The 21,165-nt window shown below is 41.4% G+C and overlaps 1 protein-coding gene across 3 annotated transcripts in view; it reads right to left on the reverse strand.

The window, feature by feature from the left end:
• The window catches only part of RHEB (Ras homolog, mTORC1 binding), a 39,746-nt gene extending 19,042 nt beyond the window's left edge, over window positions 1-20,704 (reverse strand). The window contains exons 1-2 of one of the 3 annotated variants that reach the window (XM_071734676.1): window positions 20,287-20,704; window positions 1,942-2,013 (exon numbers count right to left, since the gene is read on the reverse strand). In XM_071734676.1, coding sequence (XP_071590777.1) covers window positions 1,942-2,013; window positions 20,287-20,338 — 124 coding nt within the window. In that variant the 5' untranslated portion in view covers window positions 20,339-20,704. Of the gene's footprint in view, window positions 1-1,941; window positions 2,014-19,849; window positions 20,031-20,286 lie in introns of those variants that run through there. The other 2 variants (XM_071734677.1, XM_071734675.1) reach the window with 2 other exon arrangements.
• Between the last annotated feature and the right edge of the window lie 461 nt (window positions 20,705-21,165).

The raw sequence follows: 21,165 nt of genomic DNA on the forward strand, positions 1-21,165 counted from the left end.
AATCTTCAACATGTTTAAATTTTAGTAGTAAATTTGGAAGTGTTCTCTTCCATTCTTCCCAGAAGCATTTTTAATACATTTGCCCTATCCAGCCTTACAGTGATTAAGGATGGGACAGACTTCCTACTCAGACCACATATTTTAGGCTTTCAATCCCCACTTCCAAGCAATTTGTCCTGATGCAAGAAGGGCCATGCAATTCTCTACCTCTCAGGAAGCAACTTCCTACAGCCATGTCACAGATGGTAAGACTTTCACAAGCAAGCAAGAAATCAAATTAAAAGTCAAGCCTTTTCAGGATACTCTTGTCCATAAAGTTTTCATAGCCATGACATGCTCCATCTTTAGATTTGAGATCAAGCAAGTGGCACAGGCTACAAGAGTCAAATAAGAGTAGAATTCATCCAGAATATATTTTCATATAGTTAAGAAACACTACCAGTTTGACACATAAAGCTAAGTAGTACTAACAGCAGTTACAGACAACAGGTTTCTGTGGACAAGGCTGTCAAGGTTGAGATAAGCCGACCTTATACCAAAGTGTCACAATTCTAAACCAAGACAGACTCAGAATTTTGGAGATTCTTTGACCTCATGTCTCAAGCTTTATACATCCACATATACTGGCAAAAGCCCAAAAGATTACTTTAAATATTTTGCATTTATACAGCACAGTGAAAAATGACCTGCCCAGCCAATAGTAAATTTAAAATACAGAAATTTAACCTCCAATCATTTTACCAGCTTTACTTCAAAACAAACCTTATTTAGAATTCTAACAAAGTAAAAAGGGATGATGGAAAGTGATAATACTAATGACGTCTCTGTGACAAGTAACACATCAGGTAGGGGGGCAAATTATCCACCTGGAGGAGCTAAAGCTAATTTAGAACTTTTTCAAAAAGCAGAATTTGAATAGTTGTGAGCAGCAAAATAATCATGAGTAAACATCCTGATAGCTACTGATCTGTAATTGTTGTCATATATAAATCTAGAAGAAACTTTGTTCTGGTGATTACTTCACAAGTATCATATATGCTTAACATCATAAATTTGAAACCGTAAAAAAGCACATTACTGATGCATTCCAGAAGTCATTAAAATACAAGGACTCCAGGGTTATAAACATGAAATTAAAGTTTTATTTGCTATGGTTAAAATGAGCCAATATGATCAGGTTACTCAGCCTTATGACCACTTTATGACCACTGTTAGCTCAGAGAGAGGTGGCTGGATTGTAATGAATACTGTGTAACTTGCCTCTGAAGTGACTTGTTGCTCTTGGCAGCATTTTTAGTATCCTTACTTACCTGCTATGCTACCTATTCACAAAGGCACTAATATTAAAAAAAAACTAAGAGGAAAAAAAGACACTTGAGAAGTCAGTTACCCAGTATCTGAGGTAAGATGATTGTGCCAGGCTTGTTATCAAGCAGTGGGAAGCAAGTAATCTAACAGATTATCACGTTATCATAGCCACAGCATGTCTGCCTTCTAAGGTAGTAATTTGCTCCTGACTGGCATTGCTGGCTTTGTGTTCATCTGGATACACTGAGCAAGTGAGACATTTGAGACTTTGGAATAACTGCACAGAATGGCACATTATCATACAGGTATGACATACTGATTTTGAAGTGCACTGACTATATCAGGGGAAGCAGAGGGCCAGCAAAGTAAATACAATATAAGGAGAAACGTTTCGGCAAGATTGATTAGGTTTTCCTTCATTTAGTGTAAAAAGACAGTTTGGAGAAATATTCATACAGTGATTTCCACACTGCAGAACTACAACTTTGGTAAGCACTGGTTTAAAAGCATACTAGAACAAAAAATTAATGAGTTTTAATGTTAATACATGAGTGTCCACATAAGTGATAATGTAAAAACACAACAGCTTCTGATAAGAGATACAGAAGAGCAGCTTGTCAGTTATTTACTTACTGTTCTCTATGGTGGGATCATATGAATCAACAAACTGTCCTTCCACAAACTGAATCGTCAGTGAAGATTTTCCTGTAAAGCAAGGAAAAGATAATTTGTATTGAATCAAGTCTTCAGGCTGTTATCACTTGTCTTAAGAACAGATACACTTACACTTTCGTAAGAGCCAAAATAAGCTTTGTATGGTTCACTTAAAATACCTGTACATGCCAATTGACCTATTTTTAAATCAAGTGTCTATTCCTAGGAATTGGGTCCTCTTATTATATAAAAAAATACAGTAAAAGCCACTCAGCATGCGTTCTCCTTTTATTTTAACTCAGCATAATTTAAGCACCTTCTCCAGTTTAAAACAGATCTAAAAGTACCTGTCTCCAATTCTCATAAAACTCAATTTGACAAAATGCTGTACTTGGAAAGCTTTTCTGTTAAGAAGCAAAGAAAACTAGGAATAATTCTAAGTCACTGCAGAGAAAACTAGGAACTTGGAAAGAATTAGCCAAATTTGCTTTTACCACAACATGACAAAAGGGTGATCTCAAAATTACTGAGATCCATATATTGCCTCTTATTAAATCCCTTACTGCCACCCTACAAAACACCAGTGGATGTTGGACTTTAAGCACAGTGACTGAGGAGGCATTGAATTTGTTCTTTGGAAAGCAATTTAGCTGCTACTCTTGCAGATAAGTGAACATTATCCATTTCAGTCACAGTGATTTGTTGACAAACCCCAAATACAGAGCAATGGAAAATGTACTTCATAGCAGACTGAAATGAAATCTAACTCATTCCTGAAAGGTTTTAAAAGATGGTAAAAGAGAATCACACTGACCATAAATGCACCTTTAAAGCTCTGCAACTGAACACTTTTCAAGGTGCTACTGAAGTCTCAACACAATTTCCATTACAGTCTATCACCTATGTTTAGGAATCTACTAGATCCTGTTACATTGTTTACTGGAAAAATACACTTAAAGCTGCCAAGTGCATTAGCTGCTTCTGGGCATAAGCATATTCCTTGTGCTCCCTTATACTCTTCTTATAAGAAAAAAGAATGAAAAAAATGAAACCTTGTGTTTAAATTTAGACTTGGGAGCATCCTACTCAATGGAAGTCTTTTAATGACATTTTAAGTAGCCAGTGTTGTGGATTAACTATTACGCAGTAAAATTATTAATTGCTTTGGATAAAGACTGTCCACTTACAGTGCTTAGAGCATTCTATGTTTATACTTTGATGTAGAAAAAAAGGTTCCTAGGCATTCCTTCAAGAGACATTAAAAAACAGTCTTCCACTTCCAACCTTCCCTCCCCATTCTTGCTTCATCATACAAGGTTCTAGGCTTGTACAGATTTATTTTTTTATTATTATCAGCATACTTATGAAGTCATTTTTAAAAGACATTCTAAAAATCTGCAAGTCAGACAAAGCACAAGGACAAAAGCAAGGCAAGGGAAGTTTGGCTTCATATTTATATAATGATACATGAGGTCAATTCCTTCACTAACTGCAATACTTCCAGGATTTATTTCTCCAAGAAGGAAGAAAATGTTACACAACCATCACCATTTAGGCATTTTCCAGCCATCACCCTCATCAACTCAGTACTTCTTTTAACATTTATTTTTTACTGCCCAGTTCTGCGATGCTTCTCCCTTTGCTGCCTCTGCCTTCAACATAAGAATGAAGTTAAGCACAGATCACTGAATATTTTGCTTCCTAAGAAGGATCCTCACCTAACTAACCAAGACTTGAGTATTACCATCTGCCTGTGCTGTCTGTAAACTGAATACTAAAAAGTTGGAGCCAACAGAAAATGCTGCATCCAGCTGTATTAATTACTGCTTTCCTTCTAACTGTGAAAAAGAAAGAAAACCTCTCCTCCTGAACTCCTCCAAGCTCTCTAACAAGCCTCCTACTAAGGAGTGTTTGTGATCTGGATGTTCTGCTTTTCCAGAGGAGCTGCAGGGAAGCTCTCCAGTCTTGAATTCAGCTACGTACTCCCTCAGGGGAAGTGCATGCAACAGTACCCACCAAACCAAGGCTTCCAGAGGGGACACAAGAAATTTAAAACCTCGGTTATTAACACCCCACTGCCTTGCCTCAGCCCATGCCCAAGAAGCATGCAGGGCCATGTAAACAACAGCTTGGCTTGAACTTTGTCCCACAGGTTTTATTCCAGGCCTTTGACCTATGCTCATGGACAGAGGGGAAAATCAAAGTGACAATTTAGCTCCTATCTCCTCTCTCCAAAAAGATCAGGCAACAATTTTCAGAGAAAATTACAACATAAACACAACGTCTGAGGCAGGGGCCAAGAAACTGCACATAACTGTGCTTACTGATCTGCTAATTCCATCTCAGAGCATGGCAGGGAGAAGGACATGGGAAGACACTGCAGTCTCATTTTGCATATGCCATGACCACACTTCAGCCTAAAAGGACAAATCTGACACTGCCAGTAAAGACCTGATTAATGGATTACTCAAGGGTGCACACCTCAAAGGCTCAGATTCAGTATGGTCACATTTGGAACAAACCCAAATGCCTTTTATTTTGCTAGGATGTTCTTTGTAGCACCCTCCACACTCGTACTTTTAGCATATACACTGTCCTCAAGTTTTAGGAAATTAAAAATCTGGTGAGACTAAAAGGAAACATGTTATGAGCAGAAGAAGCAGGGCAAAGGCTGCTGGAAGAAACTCACTAAATTGACAGACCTGTGATTCTGAGATGAAAAAGCATTTGCAAAACCTTAGTAGAGAAGATTACGGCTTAACCTTTTGACTTAGTTTAGAATCACAGAGCTTAAAATGACCAGGATGAAATAAATGCATGAACTAAGGGCAACACCAGAGCAGGGCAACAGGGTGACTCCTCCAGCTGTACTTGCCATGGTAACTCAAAGAGCCAGTGTGGCAGAGGAGCTGTAAGCAAAACCCTCCGAGTTTACTGGCTCTTCCTCTCCCTCTATCTACCAAGACAGAATTTAAGAAAGAGGAATGGATTTTACAAGTTTTTAGAATACAAGTCCCAGATGGCTCAAAGTTGAATTAAAGTTGTCCAGAACTAACCAAAGGCTATTTGCATATACATTATGTGTGATATTATAGGTGATCGGTACAGAGAAGAGCTTTCCACTGTCATAACAGAAAAGGAATAGGGTTTCCGACAGAAAGCCACTTAAAAACAAAGCTGTGGTATTTCTGTTCATACAATAGGCCAGTTGCCACATAAAGTGGAATTTCCCATAAATACTCTTAACTAGTGCAGTCACTGCAGATCACTTTCAAATGCCACTGCAATTGTCAAGGCAAAATAACTGCCGAATTGACGTTTCACTTATCCTTTTACTTCTTGGACAAGAGCTGTGGTATTTAATCTAGCCTTAAAATTCAAGCTTTACAACACTAGGCAGTTTACCAAAAAGATGAGTAACTGAACATGGGTGGGCTCATGAGCAGATGGCCTCCCCAAAGAGGCCAGGCCCTCTCTTTGGTTCACCACCACCTGCCTGCTGTCCCCTCCCTACATCCTTGTTCTTCTTGCAACAAGCAGACAGATTCTCACCAGCAGCCAACTTCCCCCCAAAATCCAGAGATAGAAATGATGCAACTGGCCTGTGAGCAAGTCAAACAATAGCTTCACAAGAGAGGCATTGTGCAAGCTTGATTGTGCAGCTGCCCTCTAACGTGGCATCTCCACAATGACAGCCACTGGCAGCACAGTGCTGTTTATCTCAACAGGAAGAAATTTCTCAACACTTGAAATCATCTGCACAAGTGACAAGTAAACAGTTTGATGGGGTCAAGAACAACAACTGCTGCAGAGCTGCAATTCTCTGTTCTGTTACAATTTTAGATGTACAGTAACATTTTTCCCATAAAACCTGCTTATGTATTTTTGTCTAATTATTAAACATTTGACAGCTGCCACCATCTAATCCAGTCCTACCACAAGCCTAGAACCTTACCCAAGTTAGTCTCCACATAGATCTATTCAGTCTTACCTACAGACTAGTTTAATATTTGCCACAAAAGGGTTCAAGAAATTTTATTATGAAATATTGCCAGTCATATCAAATTAGGCAAGTCTTAGTGCATCCCCAGCTTTCAGTACCTCACACACAGCTATGCTCCACTTGCTACACTTAACAGAGATGAAGTTTTCATACTGAAAGTTGAACTTGATTTAACTTGAACATTGGAATCTTTAATTCAGAATACCAAACTGCAGGAAATGGAGACACCAGCACTTCCACAGTACAGATTCTCTATTTGTGTTCAGAGCACAGAAAGCAACAGAGCCTGGAGCAGGTGGAGGTTTAACTGGGTAGCAGAGGTATCACTCAACAGAAATCTTTTCATAAAGATTGGTGATCTAAGAACCAATCACTAGCTCACTCATCTCAGGCTTCATTATTATCAACTTTCTATGGTTAATTACGATTTTTTCCTTTATGTACCAATTATGGCTATGTAGTTGCTATTTTGCTGACCACTGCTATGTAGTTCAGGGAATCACTACAGTGACTATAAACACAGGTCAGTAAAAAATTCTGCTTCTAAACCTCTGGAGACAGTAATATAATGAGTAGATTGTGTTTTTCTCAGACACAACTTAATCCTACTATTAGACTTCTAATCATGAGGAATTAGCACTTACAAAAATTTATTTGGAGCCATAGTTTTAAATGGTTTGTAGCAACTTCTTGCAATGGCAACATTATGATACCAGGATTAAAAAATGTATTTTATGATGCTTACAGAGAAAACTCTTGCAAACAAAGAGCACTGGTACACTTGCTCATACAATACTCATGCTCAATTTGCAACAGAGAGTGGTGATACTCCTCTTCAAATGCTGTCTGAGCTCTCAGAAGGACAGATTAAAAGATCTGCCCCTATAATCCTCTAAGAGCAAAAGTCTGAGGGCCTCAATGGGACATCTTTTGGTAAAGCAATTGAGAGATCTTCATGACAAAACAAACAGTGCAGGACCACACAAGAAGTCTTCATCAACTTCTAAAGCACTTTATCCCTTTTTGCTACAACTGTTCCCTGCCTTCTCCTGATCTATTTTCCTGTTAGGATAAAAGGAAATTTGACAGCCTAAGGCAAGGTACTGCAGCAAGAATCACTCCTGCTGTAGAAGAGGTTCACATGACAGTCTAACACCAAGAACACAAGCCTGCAGGGAGAAAAGGACAAACACTTGTTTCTCTTTCTTCTGCATTGCAAAATCTTCTTGAGGTTTATCAAAGGTATTCCTCTGCGAGTGAGAACTCTGCAAGGCAGTCACTAAGAAAGGAAGTTGAGATTACTTCCTTTATTTTCTTCAGATTTCAGAGCAGTCAAACTCACAAGCACATTTGCTGGACCTTGCAAGGCTGACAGCAAACCATGAGTCCTAATAATACTATCTAGGATCATATTTTCTGTAAGGAAAACAAGCATGTGCTTTACTCTGATACATAACAAAGCTTCCTCCATCTCCCAGCAGTGCTCATGTGTCAATGTTCACTTAGTCCTAAATGTACCAGATGTCCAGACAAGTATGGAGAGAAAAATTCCATTTTCCATTGTTTTCCTTCAACAGCTTAGGTGCAGCTTCCAGGTATCCATTTTGCCTGCACTGAAGTCAGTAACCTCAGCAAAGAACTGTCAGAATAATCATTTCAGTGAACAGTCCAGTTACCTCTGCTTGTTACCCTCGGTGGCAGAAAAAGAGAGCACTATGGTTTGCATGTCATTTCCCTTTTAATGAGGTAAACCAATTTTAATTCCACATGTTTACTATCAGTTGCCAAAGATGGAAAAGCTGCTGCAAGGCTCAGAAAAATCTGGAAAGTTCTGTGGCATACATCTCACCTGGTCACAGTACACATGCACAGGTGGGTGTGTCCAAGATGCTTTAAACAGGCCAGAGGACCTGCATCCTGGGCTCTCCTAACTGCAAAGGAATTCACACATTAACATCCAAGCCAGCCAGCCAATATTTGCTCAGATCAATTCCATCCACTGTATTCTCTTTAGACTTCTTGCAGAACCTGTGCATCCCTGCAGCACTTTGCCACCTTCCTCCCCATAGCACCATGCTTAGAACATTTCACATGGCTGCAGAAATCCAGAGACAATCTGACTTACCAGGCATGTGCTGCTAACCTAACAAGGAAATTTATTCCCAAACTGAAAGTTAGTAAGTAGAATTCCACAGACACACTGCACTTCTGAAGGGAAGCCTATTAAGCTTAAAGATCTGACCCCAATGTTTCAGTTCATGACACAAATGGAAAGAGCCTGAACTTTGTACTGGTTCCCATCCCCCCCTCCTCCCCCCCAGAAGCAAAATTCAAGTCATACTTCTGGGTTAAGGCCAAGTACTCTCTCCCTGTGCACACACTTCAAGCAGCTAATTACGTATTTGAATAAACTTGACCTTTCCTTGGATCACTGCGTATGTACAACACAATGTCTTTGAAAGATACTTTTAGTAACTGTCACCATTTCTTCATTAAATCAGTTTGAAAATGCTACATCATCGAAAAGAAAAAATGTTTATCTCTTGCTTTAATGCATTCCATGCCCTCCCCTTTTCCATCTTCAAGGTTTTAGTTTCAACACAAGGCAATGAACTCCCAACTTCCAATCAGCTCTTTCTTGAGGCAAAGCTCACTGGGGTATACAACTTAAATTACCTTTAGGAAGCCAGACACATCAGGACTAGCAGGTTTTAGCACTTAAGTGGATCATTCCAGTTGTAGTCACCAGCATAAGCTCAGCTGTCTGATGTGTAGATGCTGCCTTAACTTCATGGGCAGCACTATTGAATTTAGTGGCACTCCACTTTACACACACCACACAGGATAAAACAGCTGTTCAGGTTTATTTGGGATTACAGCCATCATTTCTTTTTTTTTTTCATTTCTGTACAATTGGCTGAAGTTAAGACAAACCACATTTAAGTTACATGTTACTACTGACCACCTGGTGAAGCAGTGTGCCATCAAACAAGCCAGAGAGCACTGGTACAAATTAGGATTTTAAATAATATTTCTATCAGAAAACAGGATAAACACTTCCCTTCATTGCAAATCTTGCATATCTTTTCTGACTACCCAATCTACACCAGTAACAGAGAAAGATTTAATAACACAAGAACCTGTACTTCAAGGTATTCAAGATGAAATACCTCAGTCTTTCAACAGCTTGGTAGTTTCACTGAAATGCTCTAAAATTCCCTAAGAATCTTCCTAAGGATCTTCATGAGGACTGGAGCCACTGCATTCACTGTTGTCAACACTGACCACCATACCTCATCACTGCTCACCACCACCAAGCAGAGGTCTAAGTCTCTGAGAACACTGACATTTTTGTGGGGTCATTTCAAAAAGTTAAGTCTAGGACCTTGACCCCAAGTATATCATAATGCCAGGTCATCTGTCAGAAACACTGCTGGAATGGTGAGGAATGAACCCCACTGGCAATACTACTGAAATGCTTATCATAGAGGGCCTCAAGGATCATCATCTTCCTTTCCTCACATTGTAGGATGACAGAAGTCAACTACCTGATGAAATCCTGACAAGACAGTAATGGTAATGTCCCCTCTCTTGGTAACATCACCCAGGTAAGTAATGTGATATGTATCCAGCTAAGAAACATCAGCCTTACTCTAAGGGGAGGTGCACAAAACTCTGTACCAACCTGTAGCAAAACCTGAAGATGATACCGATCTGTTGACAAAGGCAGAGACAGAAGTATTGACCTGCTATGACCTACAGCAGTGGAAGTCCCTCAAGCTGCATGAAGCATCAGGAACTGCAGTACTCATCCTGACAAGACTAACATTTTGTAGGACAAACCAGGGAAGGTGGTCTTTATGCAAAGATTAGTGTTGACTCTCTTCCACCAGTGGAGTAGGATATGGTCAACTCCATCACACTTCTGTCAACAGACATGAGGCAGACACTGACACAGTCTTGCTGGATGATCACACAGTTGAGTCTTGACCACTTTAATTCCCTCATGACAGCACAAAGCTGTTATGATCTATACATAACCATGCCAACACTACGAGCAGTACACCTGAACTACATATTCCTCTACAAAAAACGTCTCCCTCATCAGATTCAGATCAACTTTGTGTTACTGTTGCCTCTGATTAAATTCTAGATCTTCTTTGAATTAATTTATAGGTGTATTTCATGCTCCTTCTCTTTAAGATGAAGTTGTTCCTCTCTATTAATCAGGGTTGAAGCAAGCCACAATCTGCTAAATGTCATTTTCGTGCCATTGCACTTTAAATACAGCTGGAGTTACTAACCCCTCCCCATTAACTCTGATTGCAAGCCTTCTTCATTTACACACTTAACCCAATCAACCTAATGAAGTAGCCTCTGACTATAAAGAACAATTTATTAGCAGTAAGGAAGATTCAAGTAATAGCATGACAGACATGGATAAAACACCCAGAAAAAAAAAAGATTCCACAGTAAGGGTAACACCGTGTACATTATAAGAAGACTTGTTAGAGCTCCTGATCTTGGGAAAGTTTAACAGAATTTAGGTCAAAGATGTGTCATGTATGACATAGTTCATTTTGCCATAGGACAGAAAAAAGAGAACAGGTAACCCTTGTTTGTTATGGCATACTATAAATTTCTTGCCTGTCATGACAATTAGCTAGCTTTCTTACCTTCCTTACAAGTGTGCATCAATACATTGGCTCACAAAGTATTTCAAATAGTTTCCAGCTAGGAATTGTATTTGTCTGTTCTCAGTTTTTATACTATACAAAAAGGTCAGAATGCAGAACTTCAACCTTTCCAAGGAAGAACACCACCACCACCAAATAAATTGGAGAAAACCCCAAAACGGAAACACAACACAAACCCACCTTCCTCCCACCCTCTCCCAACCACTTGAAAACAGCCCCAGGCAATAACTAAGGATGATACTTGTAACATGACACTTACTTTTCCCTTTAGACTGTTTTTCACAAGCGAAGTGTCTCCCAGCCAGTCCAGCTCCAGCACTTGCCAACAGAAACTCTGCTAGCATAGCCACAGAGCTTGGACAAGGAGCTGAGTATCAGGACACAGTTAAAGTAATTTAACTTTAGGCTGGCCTTCAAGAGACAGAGCAGTATATTGTAGCTGTCTGCTATACTAGTCTTTGGGAATTTTATTTCTATTGCTATGCAAAGTACAATAGTAATTATTATCCAGTTAAATCATAGTTAACCCAGCTATTCCTAAGCTCAAGTCTGTTTTAAACAGGGTCCAAGAAATCTACATGGATAAAATATTAGCTATTACAGGCAAATAAGTCAAGGACCAAAATTTACCACAGGTAAAGCAAAGACTTTCAGAAGTTGCTTATTTCCTTTGCCTGGCTATTTGGGAAATAATCCATTTTCTCAATTTTTGGTTTCCACAATACCATGCATTAAGCGCTGGAGAGGCATAGCCCAAGTGTCCTTATAATAAGCTGCCCTTAAAACTTGGGTGTATACACCCCTTTCCCACACTGTCCCTTTTTCTTTGTAAAAAGATCCAACTTCAAGCCCTTCCAAGCTTTGGGATGCACAGCCAATGCCCACATATGAAACTGGATGCCAAAATAATGGGATGTTCATATGACCATCTTCAGAAAAAAGGAACATACTATCCTGAAGTCTCATCACTACCTATAAACTGTACATGAGATTATGGCTTTTTAAGATCCCAGCCTTATTGCCTGGAAATGCAAAGAGAAAAGCACCATACTTTTCTGTACTACCATTACCTTACAGTGGTTGGTTGTGACAAAGCCACAGCAGGGCTCGGAACAACATCCAGGATACACACAAGAAATTTCAACAAGGTAGTCTTTGAAACAGTTAAGTTTCACTTTAACTCTTCCTCTGTCCTACTATCACACCTGGGGACAAAAGGTATTTTACAGCTGATGAATGAGAAGCAAAAAAAGGGGTTTTAGGCATTATAAGACTTGGATATTTTCTTTATAAAGAATATGATTTTGAAAAATTCTTTTTTTTTTCTGAATAGCTAGGAATTCCTTTACATTTATAATTTTTTTTAGAGTTCAGTTTAACAAAGTTCATCACAAAATTCTGACAACCTTTTTCTCCAAAGTAAAGAAATTAGAACAGCACAAGTAATACCTTTCTTCAGAATACATTCAGCAGTGTCAAGCCATACAGATGAAGTAGAACATCTATTAGAAATGGGTATTTCCAAGAAAGCAATAAGGAAGATACTGCAGCAAACTAAGCACAGTGCTTGTTTACATACATGTTTCCAAAAAGAAACTTTCAGTTCTAATAACAAATGCTAATTTTGGGACATATTTTAGAACATTTTAAAAATTTATTAATAGAGAACCAATCCATAAAGCAAAACACACTTTGCTGCATTTACTGTCAAGTCCTGATTGTTTTGACATCTTCTGGGACAGATTTAATCAAGTTCTCCTACATATTATGCATACCAATTCCTTTTTATATAGAAAAAGTACCTTTAGAAAAGGTCGTATACATTGAATGAAGTTTTGGCAATACAATCTGACAAGCTGTTGAAGATAAACAGATGTATGCCACTAGCTCAGAAGACAATGTTGTCAAGAGGCACTTTCATACCATAATTTCATACTAAACTTGCACATGTTCACACCCACACATTGAAGACCATTTAAGTATTCCCTAACTGAAATTAATTTAACTCAATATTCTACAAGAAACAAACTAATTAAGACTGTCATGCATGCTGTTCTGATTCCTGTAATATAAAATACCATTCCAGAAGTATTAACATCTCAATCTTGAAGATTTGAGTGTTATTAAAAAAATAAAGCTGAAAGGAAACTTCACTGTTTAAAGCATAATCTATCAGGGAATTGTGACTTCTTCCTTTCATATCTATTTAATACAGAAGCACCACAACTTTTCTGAGCAAGTCTTCTGAGTGCCACACATTAGGGCCTTTGCTCCCTAAGTCCTTCAAACAGAATCACTTGTTCTTATGCCTCTAAAGCATCTTTGGACCATATTCACAAACTAAAGGATTTAATCCAAATAAAACTGTCATAAATTTCCTCCTCCTATTCTAGTTTTAAGTTCTCTAATTCACATTAAGAAGGCCCCTAAGAAATTTCAAGTAGGCTTCCCTTTTGCAGGACCCCCAAGGCTCAAACTCTTTGTTCCTTGTCCAGTCTTTATCTTGACTGGCACATCATGTTTGATAATCCAAAAACATGCTCTTGAGAACTGGTACCACCTGTTTACATCACTACCTTTTTATTGCCTCATCCTGTACCCTTCTTACAACTATACTTCAAATTTGAATGTACAATGAACAAAGTGAATATAGCAAACCGAGGCAGAACCAGTGCACCTAAACAGATGAAGTAGTTGTAAATGAACTCTATGCTGTAACAGTGTCAATAAACACTTAAAGCTAAAGTCAGGGTGAACCAGGTTGAGAAGTCAAACAGTATTTACAGGAAGCAGATACTTTGTAGAGTATCTCAGCAAGCACTTAAAGATTACTCCGAAAAGTAAAACAGCCTTTAGAATTGTTTCCACTGGTTTTCCAAGCAGGCAGTGATTCTGAATGCCTTGCATGTCACTGTACATTTGCACAGGTTGTACTAAGGTGTGTGTCAGTCTCTTTTCCCAAGTAAGAAGTGACACAAGAGAAAACTGCCTCGAGTACTGCCAGGGGAAGTTTAACTTGGATATTAGGAAAAAATTATTCACTGAAAGGGTTATAAAGCATTGGAACTGGCTTGCCAGGAAGGTGGTTGAGTCACCATCCCTGGATGTATTTAAAAAACATGTAGATGAAGCACTTAGGGACATGGTTTACTGGTAGATTTGGCAAGACTTGATCCAATCTAAGTGATTCTGTGATTGTAGTCTGAAGCTTTGGCTTTGACCCACTGCAGCATCTTTTTACCAAGTATTTCCAGAAAATTCCAGATCATATCACTTGATGCATGAAGACCTCAGAACAAGGTTTAGATTTACACCATGTCAAACATCTTACTTCTCTTTGATTCTGCATGATATTATTAGATTTGACTACAGAAGGTTATTTAAATAAGAGTATTGAAAAGCTTGATTTCTTCATTGTTCCCTAATGCACAGTTCACCTTTTTTCCATTAAAAGAACTACTCAGGTTCAAAAGGCCCAATTGTTGAAGTTTATGAAACAGCATTCATGCTTATCTGGAGTGGCAGAAAACACTTACAGATGTGGTTTCATTACAAGTCTGACTGAAGTAAAGTCTGCATGGCCACAAAAAGCCTATTTCACTCTCTTCCAATCAGCTCACAGTGCTGACCCCATTCCCTCTGTCAGGGTTTTACCTTCAGAGACAACCAGCCAAACAATATGAAAACATTTCCTTCTGGCTGCTTCACTTTTGAAAAAAAAAATAAAAATAAAATCTTTGAGCTGGTGAGCAGGTTTCAAGAGTCAGTGCCAGCTCCCAGGTGGAGGCAGGAAGGTGCAATTTCCAGCCAAGGTGCAGGATTAGCACAATTTGTGCCAAGGGAAGCCCCACCCTAACAGTTCATCTGCATCTGTCTTCATTACCTGACAATTAAAAACAAACAAACAACCAAAAAAACAACAACAAAACAACAACAACAAACAAAAAAACCAAAAAACACCAAAAACCCCATGGACATCTCTTGAGAAATGCTGCACCTGGAAGCCTATTTCAGCACTTCATTCAAAAAACTCCCTCAGTTTACTTCCTTCTTACAAGTTCTATACAAGCATCTTTTCAACCAAATAATTCACCATCCACTGTACTTTGTATTTCTCAAGGAAACAGAATCTTTAGTGGTCTGCATCATATGCTTTTGGTAAGCTTAATCTTATATCTTGTTAAGAGATCTGCTGGGCCACATATAACATGGATTTTCTCCATATTCTTCCCCTTTTCTTCATCCCAAATACCTGCATTTTCAGGATAGCTGCCATTCAGTGTGTAAGAAGCATTCTGAAAAGCAAATGCCCTGATTGGAAGAGAAATTTTAGCAACACCCACCTACTAAACTCAGGAAACACACTTCAGTTTCTCACAGTGTCAAATTCAAAACAAATTTGCTGTTCATGTCTAATATAGGTCTTGAGAAACAGAAGAAAGCCTCTCAAGTCCTTAAGAACATAGGTCCAGGACTAACAACGGCAGTTTCATATTCTCACATAAATGCTTCACATCTGCAGCTTCCAGTGTAGGATCATTTGGGCTGCCACCAAGCAATTTTGATTCATTGCAGAGCTTGAGTGCATTACAAACCCACAGAGAAGCTGTTAAGATTTGGGACTGAACACAATTAAATCAAGCAGTTCTTAAAACATGCCCTTTCCATGTCACCTTCAGGAGAGCTACAGGAAGTTAATCATGAGTAGTTTATCACGTTTTAGGCTGCCCTTCTCATCCCAAACACGTGGTCACACCAAGTTTCTGCAGCAGCACGCACCACAGGGATGGTTGGTTTACCCAGAACCTACACTTAGGCAGTGCAGTGATATAAATGAAATGCTTCAGCTTTATATAGCTTGTAAATTACAGGATCTACATTTCATTTGGGTTCTCCAGTCCACGTTAACTCTGAATTGAGTAATCGAATACCAAAACACTGAAATACCCGAGCAAAACTTGCAAGTGTTACCTTAGAAAGAGATCAGAGTAGGCAATGTAAGAGTTAATCCTGGAGTGATGTCCTCAAATAACCCTACTGTGGCTTGATATTACAGCTGAACATGCTGCCTCTAGTGCTTCCAGCTAATGCTATCAAATGCTCTGTCGCAACTTTCACTGTTGAACAGCACAGTCACTCGCACTGAAATGCAATTAGAGCTGGCGTTTACAGCCTCATTTCAGTCCCCTGGTAGTTGCAACCTTTCCTTTTAGCAGCATTGCTACACCCTGACAGAGCAAATCCAGTCCTAACCAGAGAAGTGTTATGAAAATAAATCTTGATGCTTACAAGGGACTCGGCAAAATTTTAACCTTAGGTATCAGCTGGATCCTGACCTGCTTAAATTTTCCTGTTAAATCTTAAGATTTCCAATACTGCAGGCATAACCAGTTCTGTAAACTAAATGACAGCAGTGATTTCTCCAGCTCTTCTCTCTTGACATTTACACGGGCAATTTATTGCCTACTAAAATTACTGCTTCCTCCATCCAACACCAAGGGGACACCTCCTCGGGGTGGCACGCTGCTGTGCCAACAGATGCCACCTTTCAGAAGCAAAAAGCAAAGCCTCAACTCCATTTTACATTACCAACCTCCAAATACTCAAGTAACTCAAGTTTTCAAACCCAGTAACTATGTTTTATCCTTGCTATTCTCAACTACATGCTAAAGGTACTGCTTTTTCTGCCTTTCTTGCTTTCCCATAAGGTGGAGGAGGCAGAAGCATTTTTTCAGCTTAATACAGCTACCTGGAAGCCTTTCCATACAAATAAAACCTATATAACTAAGCTTGGCAGATAGTTTTTCCCCCTCAGAGATATCAATTATCAGGCAAGTGTTTCCAGATCACCAGTCAAAACGTGTAAAATTCAGAAACCAAACTCAAGCTTCTGCAAGTTTAGCTGTAATACCAGCAGAACAAGCTACATGAACAGCAAAAAAAAAAAAAAAACAGATCAGGCAGAGATAGTGACCTACAACTGAAGCACCTGATCCAAACACTACCTCCATGATCCTAAGTCCATCAGTTCAATACAATACACACAATCCCAGTAACAAGGTACTTTCCAAGGTGATCTAAGAATCATTTCATTATTTCATGAAATAATGAAATTATTTCATACAGGCATTTGTGGTCTAAATTTTCATATTTCTTCTAAAAACAAACAAAACCCAAAAACAACCAAAATGAGCACTAAGCCATTTGGACAACCATATATTGGTTTTCAGAGTGGCTGTTACTCTGAAGAGATTAAGAAAATCATAATCTTGCTTGATTTATGTTGAAATCCATTATTTCCACATATATTTGGGATACATTAAATTATAGCCAAAATACAAGTACAAACATTTATCTTCATGAAGGCAGTAACTTGTTAAAATGTTATGCTTCATCATAAGACAGATTTTTAAATTTTTTTTAGAGTCAAACCTCAAGCAGCTGGTCCACTATGTTCACTTACCAAGCAGTAATCAAAGTCAAGTCCCTCCCATTGTGAAGCCATTAGATTTAGGGATGAAACTCACCTGGTTTCTACTCAAAGCCTCACTCAGACAAGCACACTTATATAATGGAATTTAACTTTCTTAGGCTGACTTAAGCTTAAGCAAAATGCAAAGGAGACACTCCTGTGTGATTTTTGTCTAGTGTCATGCCACAACCTGTATGCTATATCCATGCATCATTGGCCTTCCTCACCAAAAAACAAGTCCCAAAGTTCCTGGCAAATACTTGGCCTGCATCTCAGAAAGTATGTGTCTGCCTGGGAATTCATGAGGCTTCCACTGTGATCTCTCCCATCAGTAATGAAAGGGTTGATGGTGGTGTTGAAAGATAGAGGGAGTGTACTCAAACAAGCAGACTCCTGAATTTTATATTCCAAGTACTGTATCAGAATACTGCTCCCAACCTCTAGTTTATCTGAGAACAGCACTGGCACAAGAATAAAATCTAACACAGGTGAAAGAAACAAGGGCTTAGCATGAAGCCAGATTTACACTTTGTTTCACAAATCCTCACAGAGGATGTGCCTGTCCATTACTGTACACATCCATTACCCGAAAGATCTGCAGAACTGTTGAATCATGAACTGCAGGGAACAGCTCACTGCTTGAAACATGTAACGAAAACCTGGTTGTTTCAACACATTACTGAAAGAGTCACAGGAAGAGAGCTCACCATTTTCTGATTAGCTTTGTCTCAAACACCACACAAATTACAAGGAGAGCAGGCAACTGGCAACTTCACAGAGCAGGTCACCTAAGCATTTATGCTAACCTGGGTAAATATTTTACAAGTTAACACAGTTAGCCTCCCTCATTTCAGGGTCAAGATTAATGTTAATGACAAAGCAATGTAGCTCCATAACTGTATCAGGAAATTTAGAAAACATTTCCTTTCACATTTCACCCTTTTCACATTTTTAAATTATTCCCCACTTTAATGAAGGTTGCCTCTATTCAAATGTTGCAGCATTTTCCCCGAAAGAAATGCTCTTCATTTCCTACCACCCAAAAGTCTGTCCTAGGAATAGATCAGATCCTTTCTTATTCAGGGTTCAAGTAATATTCTTGCCACCACAATACAAAGCCAGGATTACTACAAACATTCTCTGAAACCAAACTAAGTCATTATCCTCCCAGACTTCAGGAGGCAGAACAGGACCCAACCTAGATCTCACAGAATCAAGACCCCGATGATCTCTTTCCACTGCGTCAACAAATACATAAGTATTTGCCTAGAAATTTAAAGTTCCTGTATTTAAGGACAATAACTTTGCAGTTTAACATTCAAGATTTTTATCTAAAATGTAAAACAGAATTGTCAAGAACAATGAAAGCAAAACTGCAGTAAACCAGTATTTTACTCCTTTTAATTCTGTGTTCATACAATATGTAGCTTTCCTAATAAAGCTGATCTCACTCCAACAAGCCTAATACCACCGTAGTCTCAGAAAATTTGTAGCTGAAGCAGTTCAGCAGTAGGTCTTAACAGACATGAGGTAACTTCTTGCCCATCCTTTCTGAATGAATATTATTGCTCAAAACACTGGCCAGATTAAAAATACCACTTTTCCTTAACTGAGTATATACCCCCACTGGTTATTTGACTGCTTCCTGTCACTGTCAACAGATGAAAGATCACAACTCTACAGTACACCCAGACCATCAGACTTCTAAAGAACAGAATTTCAAGCATTCTTCCTTCCCACTTATGCTGCCCGTTGCTTGATTTCCCTAGCACTAAAGGGATAAATATAATAAAATACACACCAGTCTATCAAACAGACTGCAACATGTCAAATATACTATGCAAACTGATTAATCTACTACTTGCTGCTCCTTATAAGGACTATAAAAATTCAGCATCTCAAAAGACAGACTACATTTGCATACCAAAATTTAAGAAACACCTACGCTTATCTTTTTTTTAAAAATCTTGAAAAAGGCTTTTTTTAAGGGTTCTTTCTGCCGAACGTATAACATAAGACAGGTTACTGATTTAGCCACCCCTTTAGTGTAAAGCCCCTTCCATAAGCAGCGTAGTATCGCTCTGTAGCATCTTTTTTTCCAACTGCATGTTATCTTCAACATTGATCTTTTGCTTTTAATTTTCATCGATTAGAACGGCAGTATTATTCTGCTTTAAGAACCCGAACACTGAAACATCCCGAACTGTTTTCCACCAAAGATGAAGAACGCAGGAGAAAAAAGAATTACAGGTGTAGGCAGTTACGGAACAAAATCCCTATCAGCTACTACACACCCGTGCTGGATGTTTCCAGGAAGTTCCTCGGCGTAGATGAGAGCCTGTGCTGGATGATACCAGCAGAGCAGCTCGGTCCCTGCTGGGGACACCACGGACTCAACGCAGCCCTTACCGAGCACAACTTCGCTGCGCCTCTGAGGCAGCTCCGCGGCACCTCTACGGGGCGCAAAAAAACCCACCCCCCAACAACAGAAGCTACAAATGGACAACAGATCAACTCCCACAGCACTTCAAAACCGGGCTGTAAACCTTACTACAGGAGCGTTTGGAGGGAGTTAACCACAGCTTCCTGAAACAGCGGGACCGGAGCGCTCCCGGCCCGCACCGCATCCCTCCCGGCTCCCAGGGGTTGGCAACTACCGGCGCCGACAGCGCCCGCCGTGACCCCCCCACCTCATCCCAGGTGGAGGGCTGGCACCTCGGAAGGGGGAAACTGCCAGCACACCGACAGCCCCCGACGGGGCACGGCACGGCCCTCCCCACCGGGGCGGTTCGGTAGGGCCCGGCTGGCGGAGGTGAAACTTCCTATTAAGGGCACAGCGGCCCCGCAGCCCCGGGCCCGCAGCGCTCTGCGGCGCCGCCATGGCGAGGCCCGCCCGCCCGCCGCGGCTGCGCGCTCCCGGCGGCGGGAAGCGGGGCGGCCCGCCCTCCCTCCCTCCCCTTCCCGTCCCTCGCCGCCGCCGCTGCACCTGCTGCCGCGGGGGAAGGCGATGCGGCGGGGGCCTCTCTCACCCGCGGGCAGGAGGGCGCTAAGGAGCCCGGGCCGGCACGCCCGCCTCGGGGGAAGGCCCCGCACCTCCGCCCCAACGGCCCCTAATCCCTCCACCCCACCTCACGGCGGCGCCCCGCACTCACCCACGCTCCGGTAGCCCAGGATCGCGATCTTGCGGGACTTGGACGGCGGCATTTTCTCCCCGCCTGGCCCCGAACCACATCAAGGGCGGCGGCTAAGGTCTCGGCGGTGGTGGCGGTGGTAGTGGCGACGACGGTCGGCGGTCGGCTGAGGGGGAGCGGGGCGCGCCGCCAGCGACATGCGGCGTGGGGAGGAGGGAGCAGGGAGGGGGGGAAGCGGGGGAGGGGGGAGAAGCGGCCGCACAACCGCACGGGACCCGCAGCTCCTGGCAGCAGCAGCAGCAGCAACGGCAGCGGCGGCGCCCGCCCACGTGACCGCCGGGCTCCCCAGCCCCTCACGTACCTGTGCGTCACGCGTCACAGGCCCGAGCCGCGACCTCAACCCCCGCCAGGCGCCGCCAGGGGAAAAACTCGCTGCGTCATGCACCCCCCCTCCGCCCCCCCTCCCCTACTTAACCGCCTCCGCCCCGCCCCACCCCTCACCCGCCACCCGCTGATTGGACAGCGCCGAAGCCACACGGGCGGTGATTGGCTGGGAGCGGTAACTGCCGGCGTTCAAAGAAAAGGGGCGGGGCTTGCCGAGCAAGGGACGCGGATCGGGTGGGGGCGGTGCTGCGCATGCGCCCAACGGTCGCCACGAGCGCCCAACGGTTGCTGCGAGCTCTCAACGGTCGCCGCGCTCCTGAGGTGAGGGGGGGAGCGGCCGCCTCTGCATTGCACCCCTCGCCCGACCCGAGCGCTCCTTCCCGGGAAGGCGGCAGCACAACGAACCGGGGAACGGATCCCCCGCTGCACTTTGGGGGGAGGTGCCGGTTCGTGACCTGAAGCGCTGCAGGCGGTTGGTGGCTGCCGGTTTTGCTGTCAGGGCATCGGGGAAGGCGG

This window comes from Heliangelus exortis, chromosome 2, assembly GCF_036169615.1.
Source record: "Heliangelus exortis chromosome 2, bHelExo1.hap1, whole genome shotgun sequence".
Taxonomy (NCBI): domain Eukaryota; kingdom Metazoa; phylum Chordata; class Aves; order Apodiformes; family Trochilidae; genus Heliangelus; species Heliangelus exortis.